We start from the raw sequence: 11884 nt of genomic DNA on the forward strand, positions 1-11884 counted from the left end.
AAATCTGAAGAAATAAATACATTGCACTCACCGGTCCCACCATAACATGAATTTCCAAAAAAAAAAAAAAAACTGCATTAATGACGTGGCGCGCTGATGAATGAGTATTTTGTCTTTTGTATTAATATAGATAAGATTCTACTTTTTATTTTGTCCTCATTTCAATTTTAATTTTTGTGCAAACATTTCAAAACTTACTATATGGTAAAATTTTCCGATATTTGAAATTGTTAACATGCTTTAACATAGGTGTAAACATGACGACATATGCATGCTCTAATCAAAGATATGAGATACGACGGGTGTAAGCATAATATACAACAAGAGTATAACTATGTTTTTACAATTAATACTCTTTTAATACTAATGTTATTTTGAAAAAAAATTAATACTACAATTTAAATATGTAGATTATACTGTTATAAAAGTATTGTATTTATAATTGTAATTGTAAGTATATAATTTTCATGTAACATATGAGAAATCAATTACCTCAAATAAGAAACCAAAACAATGTTATAAATCTAAGAATTTACGAAAAAAAATAAATATATAATCTATACACGACCGTGCAACTTTACACGGGTCCTAAATTAGTAAGTCACTAATTGATGTACGTATCGGTTCAAACGATTTCAATCTAAAGTCCGAACCTAACACTAATTTTCAATAGGCGCGAGAATAAAAAGGAAAAGGAAAAGAGTGTAGTGTTAGCACTTAGCACTTAGCACTTAGCACTTAGCACTTCACTGGAAACTTGAGGAGCAAGTCCAACAAAAAGTCATAGAAAAAACCACTCAGAAAGCGGTTCCCACCATTTTCGCCTTCGTCGTACTGTTTTCGCTCTAATCACCTCGCCGGACCTTCAATGGCGCCGCCGCAGTCTTCGTCGTCTCCGCCGTCATCTTCCTCTGGTTCATCGCCGTTCACGGCATTGAATTTCGCTTCTCTGCCGATAATGGCGATGAGAGAGAAAATCGTCGAAAAAATTATGGAGAATCGTGTTACTCTTATCGTCGGCGAAACCGGTTGCGGTATAATTCTCACTCAATTTTTTACTTTTTCTCTCTCTATTTTTGTCTTTTAGTGATTTTATATGTAGTTTATTCTTTGCGTTGCTTGCTTTTGTGTGTACTGTACGGCACTGTATACTGCTTACTTGAGGAATTTAAGCAAACGATGTTTATGTTAAGTTCTTAATGTTGATTTTACGGCGATATAATTGTTAGTTTGTTGATGTTTGAGTAATTGAAGTTTTACTTGTGTTTTTCGAGCGATATACCGAATTATTGCTGGTTTTGAAGGCGTCGCGAATGTGATTTTGCTATTTTAATTTAAGAAGTTCTTACTATGTTGCTGTTTGACGATTTTTCGAGTGATAAACCGAATCATTCCTGGCTGTAAAGGTGTCGAGAATGCGATTTTATTGAAAATGTTGATGTTATGGTGATATAATTGTTAATTGTTGCTGTTCTGATAATTGAGTTTCTTTTGCGTTAATATATATGATGAATCAAATCATTGCTGGTTTGAAGACGCCGGGAATGTGAGTTTGCTGTTTTAAGTTAAAGATGTTGATTGATGGCATTGTAATTGTTAGATTGTTGCTGTTTTGATAATTTCAGTTTCTTTAGTGTTTTTTGAATGATAAACCGAATTATTGCTGGTTTTGAAGGCGTAGGGAATGTGATTTTGCTATTTTGAGTTATAATTCTTGCTGTTCTGTTTAATTCACATCTTCATGTGTTGCTTTTTTAGTTTTAGAAACCGGACAAATTTGGTCATGTTTATGTTTATAATCAACTACTGGATTTGGCGATTATGAAAGTACAAGTACTGAATTACTTATTGCGGTTGGTATTTCTAGTAAATGTTGTGTTGCTTCAAGAATATTTCTGCGCTTGCCTTTTATAATTGATGTGTAATTATGAATTTTATTATTAAACATTAAAGGCTGTCTACATTTTCTTTTGGGAGTGTGTGGTGAGATTCCGTGAGAATGACATTGTGGTTGATCGAAAAGTTGCATTGTCTCTGGCGACTTGGGGCAGGCGACGTAATTATGATATTTTTCTTTTTAATTTTTAAGTGTTTTTTTCAATTTTTAATTTCTTGTCCTTCGATAGGAAATCTTTGTTCTAATTGTCATGCTATGAGACTGTAGTTTGTTTGGATGATGATTAAGGAACACATATTTCAAAAATTATTTTGAATGTGGCAATGTTTGAAACTTTGAAGGCTTCCTCTCTCCTATCGGTGTCATCACCTCATATATCCCAAATGCTTCTTGGTGATTTTTCCTTCAAATACGTAACTTCTTATTTTAAAGAGAAAATTACTTAAGAGTTGACACTTGAGGGAAAAAATGACAGAATCGGAGAGTATAATAGTATAGATTTGTCATCTTTGTTCATGGAAGGAATATGCATGGAATTAGAGTCTACGCAACATTTGGAGGTTTATACTAATGCGGCTGACTAATTTTTCTTATGCTTACCAGAGTTACCACTCATTTTATTATACTAAAAGTAACATATTTGTATACCGGCTCTGATGTGTTATTTTCGGGATTTTGAAGGGAAAAGCTCACAAGTTCCGCTTTTCTTGCGCGAGGCGAATATGGTCCCTGTTGTCTGCACTCAACCTCGAAGATTTGCGGTTGTAGCAGTTGCTAGGATGGTTGCAAAAGCACTTCAGTGTGAAGTTGGGGAGGAGGTTGGATACCACATTGGCCACTCTAAGGTCCTATCACCCAGGTGTTATTTCTCACACATGATGTGTGACTTTTGCTTTTTGAATCCTTGAATATCTTGGAGCTGTATTTCTTAAGAATGAAGTGTCTCACCTACCAATTTAGTTTTGTATGTCAAAACTGCTTGTAATAATTTCCAATTATTACACTTCTGTAATCATCGGAATCCACCATTAATGGATATAGGAGAAAGATCTTCTAAAGATGCCCAAAGTTGACCTGATCTTTTTTTTTTCCTTTTTTTTTTTTTTATATAACATAATACTACGTATTAACTACGGGACACCAAGGAGGTGACACCCACGTACAAAGAGGTGGTGCCCCTCTACAAAAAGACACGATGGGGGTGACGGGCTGGCGGCCTTTTACAAAAAGACACCATAAATGCGACACCCATATACATAATACTCTCTCAAACTATCATGCTTGATCTTTTATGCAACTTGTCTGGTTTGGGTTCTTTGGACATTGCATGTCGTGTAACTTGAGTCCACATCTGTAAGGAGGTTGTGCATGTTATGTCGGTTACAAGCTGAAATCATGTGTCACTGGTATATTTAACAGGGTTGTTTTCTCTAGTTACACGGTTCATTCTGGAAGGACACCATTTCATGATATATCTCTATTTCATTGCAGCTCAAAGATTGCGTTTAAAACTGCCGGCGTTCTGCTTGAAGAAATGCGAGAGAAAGGGATGAATGCCCTCAAGTACAAGGCTATCATTTTGGATGAAGTTCACGAGAGATCTGTAGAATCTGATCTTGTTCTTGTCTGCATTAAACAGTTTCTGCTGAAAAACAAGGACATCAGGTTCTTTTTAAATTTTTGAAAACTTATATTGTTCCAGCTTTGCTATTCTCCTTTTAGCACACCTAGCCCTTGAATCTAACCGCGACTTCCGCTTGTCCCTGGATCACTGTGCTGTCTATTTTTGATCATTCTTACACATTGCTATATTTAGCATTGTTTGAGCTTTTGTAGGAGCTCGATGTTGCAAATTGCAATCAATGCTAACTAGCGTAGAGGAGTGCACTGTTTCTGCTCAGTGTGCTTGCTATTGATTGATATCAGCTTATATTCCTAATGACTACTATTAGCATTATTTCAAAGTGAAACAGAGCTTTTGAAGGAACTAGAACTAAAAACTAAACAGCTGCACTGAATTTTTATATTTTATGATTGCTTTGTGGCCTTCCCTAATGCTTTCCTGGGTCTTTTCACGCCTTACTCTGCTTATATAGGATCGGCTTTGTGATGGTTGTCTGATGGATTTGTGACTTGGCAGGCTGGTATTGATGTCTGCAACAGCAGATATTTCTAGATATCGGGATTACTTTAAGGATCTTGGCAGGGATGAAAGAGTGGAAGTCCTTGCAATCCCAAGTTCCAACCAGCTTACAAATTTTCAGCGGAGAGTCCTCTACCTTGACCAGGTTATGTGTTCTTGAATGTTTTATTGCTCATCAGCCGAGCCAAATTTGTTTGTTTACGTTCTGCACGGTGTGGTTTCTATTATCATGGAATTGTCCTATTGTATTTGTGCGCATAGCCTTCTAAGTTGTTCAGGAACATATGCAGAAGTTTGTTAACTAACCTCCCTTTCTTTGACAATCCTGCTGAGGGTGAACAAAAACATGCTTGAAGGTGCTTGAAGTTAGTCGTTTAGCGAGCAGGCCAGCAGCGGTCCCTTAGTATAGATATCTCCCTCCTTTCCCCTATGATTTTTTTTGGGTCTTTCCCCTCTAATTGAAGATGCTGCGTATGCATTTTGTCATCCTTTGGTGTAGAAAAAGGGTTGCTCAAATTGCATTGTCACTACTCACTAGCCTCTATTCTTTAGTCAATGATGTTCTTACATGATCAAAGCTGCTCTCTAGCCAGGCCCTTTCCCCCCGATGGTTAATTTGATTCATGGCTGGAAGTATGACTTTGTGACTTAGTGAACTTATTTTAGAGCTTTTTATCTGTCTGTTGACTCAACTCACTCAAGACCTAAGAGCCTAGCTTGGGAAACCAAGTTTACATGAAGGTGAAGGGACATTCATGTTGATTTTATTTCTTCGAAAATAATTTTCTTATTGATTTTCTAAACAAATAGCTAGTGGATTCACTTTAAGGTATCTAGTGTTATGTTACCTGACTCCTTGATGGAAGGAGCAAAGTGATAGCTGATAAGTAGATGCAAGAAGTGAAAGAAAATTTGGACTACGATATAAAGTAATGTGGAAACCAGCAATATAAATAGCACCACCTCCATTTAGAGGAGACTGAAGACAAACTCAGGTGGGAGATTGACTGCACTATGCAATCAAATTAAATTGGTATGCCTAAGGTAGGCTAGACCTAATCTCCAATCGCTAGTAGCGGAGAGATATCAGATAACAAGGAAACCTAGGCTGAAAACGAGTCTTTCCTGCATACAAATGTGTTGGTGTGCATGATCTTGTTTAGCCAATTCACTCACTGCCTTTTTTATCTAAGAGGGCAGGGATGGAATTAAACCTGGCCTGGAAATGAGGTTCTTCCGCTGGCAGATTCGCCAGTGTCCTAGGGGAGGGGACAAATACTTTGTTTTAGTCTGGTTATTGGTTGGTAGGCATGGTAGTAATTGTCTTCTGAAGAGGTTTTGGAGATGTGTTTGTACATTGCATAATATATTTTTGTTGTAGTTCACTTATTTTCCCTGTTGAATCAATTTTTTTTGTAGCCAAAACAAAATATTTCTGTATTTGCTGATTGTCCTTGTCAGCTGCTAATACCTAGAAAAGATATGTCCTAGCTATCATTTCCCTTCAGAAATTCGTTTTTTTGACTCTGTTTCTACAGGTTGTTGAACTTCTCGGTGAGCATTCAGATACTTCAGATTCACTGTCCTTGAAATACTGTTGTGGCACAGTCCCAACCATGGCCAAGGCTGATATCAAGCTTGATGTGCACAAGCTTATACATGAACTTGTCTTGTACCTGCATAAGAATGAGGCGGATATTGAAAAAAGCATTTTGGTTTTCCTTCCAACATACTATTCACTAGAGCAACAATGGTTCTTACTGAAGCCGTTCAGCTCATGTTTCAAGGTCCATATTTTGCACAGCAGTGTGGACACAGAGCAAGCTCTGATGGCTATGAAGATATCAAAGTCACACCGTAAGGTGCATGCTAGTTTACTTTAACTATGTTTTTTTCAAAATTTTCTGAAGTTTGCGGTAATGGTTGCTAACTCAAGATCAGCTAACACAAAGTGTACATTTAAGGCGATTTCAATGGCTGTGTGCTGCGATAACTGATAGGTACAGAGTAAAGTGTACAGAGTTTTTTTTAAGGTGCAACTGGATCTCATTTTTACTTGCAGTGCTAATAATAAATTGATAAAATGTGTCAAACTCGTAAAATCGTCTTTAGTGTGCATCAACACCGCCCTGAGTTATCTGTATCTGCAAGGACTGCAACTACCTTTGTTGCTCAACTAAATAAAAAAAACAAGAGAGAAAGATTTAATGTTTAAAGAGAAGGGTGTAAGTTTGTTTTTTCCGATAAACATACACTCAACACCAGATTAAAGAAAAGGGCGTAAGTTTGTTTTTTCCGATAAACATACACTTAACACGGGTTAATTGTCCTCATGGCTCAAAAGAGTTTTTATTGTCCCAAAGCTTGATTATGGAGTTTTCAGCATTGTAGGATTTTGGTTAAGAAGTAAAAACAAAGATATCGACTAGTGCAGCAACAATTCAATTTAGCGTTGTGGTAATAGTAATTCTGTTTTGGTGACACTTGTGGATGTTCTTGTCTTTATAACAAGGTAGATGCGCTCCAAGGCCTCCTACTTATTGTTTTGATAGATGATTATCTAGTTCTGACTATGATTTTAATATTATTTTGGTCAACAATTGAAACTCTATTACCTTTCACTTGAGTAAGCAAGGCCATGTGGGGCATTTTAATTTTCCCGGGTTAGGGCTGTAAAGACAATGAATCACATAGACCTGAATATTACTTTGAACTCCAACCATTCTAGGGAAAAGATATGTCTTACAACAATATCACCGCAATGCTTCAGAGGCATCCATTTACGGTGCTGTAGGGGAGATGCACTCAGCCTTTTGTAATACGAAGTGTTCCATACACGGTATATTTACATTTAATTCAAATTATCTGGAGAATGCTGAGGAGCAATGTTTTCTAAAAAGTTTGTCGTGCTATGTCCTCATGCTCTTTTGGCTCACAACTAACTTCTTTGTGATATTGGTGCGAGTCTGACAAAATTGAAAAGTTCAGCTCTATGCCTCTGCATAGTTTTTAAAAGGGGATCACTTTTCTCTCTTCCATGAGAGCAGGATTGGCAAAGTCTTGATGTAAGTCTGACTCCTAGCAAGTAGAGAGGCTGTTTCCAACTTTCCGTTCATATAATGGGGATCACTTTTCTCTCTTCCATGAGAGCAGGATTAGCCAGAATGACTGTTCTGTGTATGTTAAGTATGCTTACTGTGAAAGTTAGCTGCTCTTGATCTTTGCTTGTTTGCTTACACTTCAAATAATTTCTGCAGGTTATATTAGCGACTAATATTGCAGAATCATCAGTAACAATCCCAGAAGTTGCCTATGTTATTGATACCTGTCGATCTTTACAAGTATATTGGGACGGGAATCGGAAAAGGGATACTGCTGACCTTGTCTGGGTTTCTAAATCACAGGTATTTGGCTGAAAATTATGGGATCTGCATAAGTGTTTTTTTGGCATTAGAATTCTAAGTTCTGGAGAAAATTGTGTTGTAGGCTGACCAGCGTAGAGGTAGAACTGGTCGAACGTGTGATGGCCAGGTTTATAGGTTGGTTACACGGTCGTTTTTCGATAAGCTGCCTCCTTACGAGTCTCCTGCAATACTCAAGTTATCACTCAGACTACAGGTGCTTCTTATCTGCTGTGCTGAGTCAAAGTTGATTAATGATCCAAAAGGTATCGTACCGAAGTTCTACTTCTCTTCTATGGGTTCTCCCTTGCATATTGTAATTGATGCCTATCAGAGCTAGTTTTCTTTGTTGTACGTAGGATCGTTATTGGATGACACTGACATGTTGGGGTCTTTTAACTGCTGGTTGATTTATCAGATAATTGTGGATTATTTATGAAGGATTGCATCTCTATCTAGTAGCGTGCATGTCGTGGTCTTTCTGATATGGAGTAATTAATACTCCTCGTCCCAGTGAGAAGTTATCTACGTCTATTTTTGGTAGGTTTTTGTGGGCCATCTTCAATGTGTAAGGGAAGTCATTGTGTTTTGTGTAGTCCAAAATTACCTGTTTGTCTTCCTATGGTCTTTGTGCCAAAAGCAATTGATAACTATTGATCGGGACGGGGAGACTATCATATATTTTGGTGATATCATGCTCACCTCCGTTTCTCCTGTTTCTTTGTTTTTGAATTTTTGTTCCCTTGTGGCATATTGTAATTACGGTATTAACATGTGTTGATAAAGATGATTTTCGTGGAAGCTAGAATTTTTTTTTTAATATATATTTTTGTGTTGGTTCACTTGGTTGACTCAAACTTTACCAACTCACACGACAAAATAGCAAATACTCAGTCACCTACAGCTTGACTGCTTGAGTAAGATTAACTCCATATGTTTTTGTTTTGTGTCAGTTTTGTTACAGAAGGCCTTGGACGCACCAGATGTCGAAACTGTAGAGGATGCATTAAACGTACTTGAGCACATAAAGGCTCTTGAGAAAACACTTCCTAGGGGTCGATATGAGCCTACCTTTTATGGACGACTACTTGCCAGTTTCTCCTTGTCCTTCGATGCATCCCTGCTGATACTCAAATTTGCTGACGCTGGAATGTTACGGGAGGGCATTTTACTTGGCATCTTGATGGATATGCAGCCGCAACCTATTATTCGTCCCTTTGGTGAGGAAAATCTGGTACGTCTTATGCAGCATGTCTAAGTCCCTGATTTTAAATTGATGTAATAGCTGGTTGTGTCTCTCTTGGTAAATGGTTGTTATGATCTGCAGTTCATGGAATATACAGACTCATACTACACTACAGAAGGGGAAAATTCTCCCCAGATGGGTAAAAAGGAAGTGGTTTTCTTGGCAAATCTATGTGCTTATCAATTTTGGCAACGTGTGTTTAAGGTGTGGTGTTACGTTTCTCTTGCAAAGCTCTTTGCACGGAGCTATCTATTTGTATTTGTAGAAAGTTAATCATGCTCACTAACATTATTTCTGTGTGAACTGTGAAGGACAAGATTCGTCTTCAATGTTTGAAACAGCTTCTGAGTGTTGAGGATGTGAAGGTTCCACAAGGTTTACTTCTTAAAATTGAAGAAGAATGGTGCACTATCCATAACGTACTGCAGTCTTCCATGCATCAAATCTCTGAAATCTGTAAGTTGCTATGATTATTATTCAGATTGTTGTATCTTTTCTGTTGGCAAGTGTTTGACATGTGATTTTTCTTTTTCAGATAATGACATTTTATGTTCGGTGCATCGCTATCGCCCTAAATTTCTTGGCGCATCTTCTGGATTACCATCCTATTATGATCCTTGTGAATTTAAACATATATGTGTGGTAGAATGTCAGCCAAATAATGAAACGGCTGCTCTCCTTGTAGAAGATGAGCAAAATGAATCAAAAAAATGCCTTGCTGTGCCATATGTGTCTTCTCATCACTTTAGGATTCAGAAGATGGCAGAGAAATTTACAACTGTTATCAAAGAGGTATAAAGTATAATCAATGCTTGATTCTTCTCTTGCTTGATTTATACTATCTCACTTTGTTGGAGTTTCTGCATTCCAGATCCGAGTTCAGCATGCAGAAGGCTTGATTGAGGACACTAATCAGCACGCCTATGGGCAAGTCCCTACATGTGTGTACTATTTTCAAGGGTACTGTAGAAGGGGCGATGATTGCCTATATTCTCATTCACTGCAAACAAGCAGGCCTGTTTGCAAATTCTTTGCCACTTTTCAGGTATTCATCTGCGTATTCTTTTGATTGTGTATTGCTCTTTTTCGGGTGATAAGTTATTGATTAAAGCAATGCTCATCGAAGTTATGTGTTTGCAGTATTGTTTTTGATATTGTATTTTGTGTGTTATAAAACGGCTGCAATAATTCTTCTTTCGCATTAAAAGAAGCCTAATTTTGCACTGTCTCTTATCATCCTCCATCACAAGTAACTGTCTGATTTTTGAACTCTTATCAACTCATACATCTATGATTCAGTGAACTGTAAATGAATCAAACTAGTGGATCAGTAGATGAAACTATTGATTGATTCTCTCCCTTTTGGAAACTGCTGCAATGTACACTACCATGTCCAATGTTATCTTCCGAACTAAGAAAATGAATATTTGCACATGTGCTCAAGAGTCCAAGAGTAGACGACTTGTCCTTTCTTTGTTCATGATTCTCACTCGAGAGACATTTGTATTGTGGTTTATTTCTCTTGTTGGTAGACTAATAGCTGATGATTTGATACGAAGGGTTGTCGGAATGGTGATTCGTGCGCTTTTGCTCATGATCTTACTTCACAAGTTGTGTCCTCTCAACCAAGTTTATGTGTTCCTGAAAATGAAGACGTTGATGGCAAAGAGCTCACTAAACTATTCCCCATATCTTCTAGGGGGTCTCTGCTGCTGTTGGATGATGTGGATTTACATTTTTCAATGGCTTTTTCTCAACATTATGATCCGTCAAAGATTATATGCACAACTTCTCTTTCTGAAAGCTGTATATATGACACATCTCTGTCTGGTGTTAAAGTTCTCTGGGAGATTTGTCATCCATTGGAGGTTGTCACTTATAAATCTGTTGAGAATCCTATTCCTTGGAGTGAAGTAAAGTGTGTCTTTTGGTTTCCAAGATTTGACGGAGACGAAACTTCAGAAAAGCAAAAGCGTTTGGTGCAAAACTTCTTTGAGCATTTTGCTGCACGTATATTGGCTGATCGATTGATTGGCGTGCATTTGATCCTTGTAATGAACAACATCAGGTTCTCACACCTTCAGGTAATAATTGTTTCCCACTGAAATCTATCATTTGATCTTCTCTCATCCATTGTGACGTTTCCAATAATGTTTCATTCCAGTTTCCAAGTTTCCATGATGCTTCTTAAGTGTTATGTGACAGCTAGCCGATCTCTAATATATTGCGCAGTGTCTTACTGTATATTATTGTTGATGCGGTTTCTCCACCGTATCTATCATTCTTTCGTTCTGTAGTCTAACTTATATGGAGTAATCCTTTGTGATTGGAGACTTCAATGGCTGGTTATCACTATTTTCAATGGAGCCAACGATTGAGGAGTAAAGCAAAATGACTCGCTGAATGGTTGCGGTTCTTTTACCGTGAAGTAGTAGTCATTCGATGCAATATTACACGCGTTATTCATTTGCACCCTCTGGATTTTACTTTTACTAAAGTAGAGTGAAAAAGGGGTAGGTGAATGTGTTGTTGGTTTTTGGTTGGTCCGGACTAAAGTAGGTACAAAATGGGCTCTACTGCACTAGGGTAATGTGTCGTAGACCTTGTAGGCATTACTGGTTGGCAATTGATTGATGCACACTGTATTTAAAAGCTTCTTACTGTTAAATCGAGTACTCATTTTGACATAGAGGTCTTTGACATATTAATCATGGTTGGCCTCAGGTAGAGAAGTTGGCACAAGATTGCCTCTTTTTTCTTATGAAGTCATTCCCATTCGACGAGTCAACCTTCGGAGCAGTGCCAGATTTTGTCAATACAAAGAAGGCTGGAGTAGTATCCACTCCCATTTCATATGTTTTCAGTCTGCATATTCCTACTAATCAGTTCGTTGGGGAATTTGCTCCGGCACTTTCAGGATCATCTACACAGCAACTAGTAACCAGCAACCAGTAAGTAGACTAGCTTAATCCTTTATGAGGTACATATGTTTTTGAAACTTCAACCTAGCTGTGTGATATATGCAAGCTTGCTATGTATCGGGTTCTTCATGTTTTTGGCCTTGGTGAGACACAAACACCAGGCTGAAAATTTTAATGGTCATTTTTGTGTTGCTGTTTTGTAACAGAACAAGTACTGTATAGAACGTCTCTGGGGAGTTACAGAATTATGCTAGTTTGACATTGTTCTTTGGATTA

At 37.6% G+C, this 11884-nt stretch overlaps 1 protein-coding gene across 1 annotated transcript; it reads left to right on the forward strand.

The window, feature by feature from the left end:
• Positions 1–743: 743 nt before the first annotated feature.
• LOC141591948 (DExH-box ATP-dependent RNA helicase DExH8-like) lies at positions 744–11884 on the forward strand. Its single transcript, XM_074412467.1, has 14 exons — positions 744–1034; positions 2579–2756; positions 3389–3562; positions 4038–4185; positions 5579–5902; positions 7298–7444; positions 7527–7707; positions 8395–8675; positions 8769–8891; positions 8999–9143; positions 9223–9479; positions 9559–9732; positions 10247–10771; positions 11412–11884. Exons 1-14 carry the CDS (start codon positions 869–871, stop codon positions 11640–11642), a joined length of 3054 nt encoding a protein of 1017 aa, XP_074268568.1. The 5' UTR covers positions 744–868; the 3' UTR covers positions 11643–11884.

This window comes from Silene latifolia, chromosome 7 (genome assembly GCF_048544455.1).
Source record: "Silene latifolia isolate original U9 population chromosome 7, ASM4854445v1, whole genome shotgun sequence".
NCBI classification, from domain to species: domain Eukaryota; kingdom Viridiplantae; phylum Streptophyta; class Magnoliopsida; order Caryophyllales; family Caryophyllaceae; genus Silene; species Silene latifolia.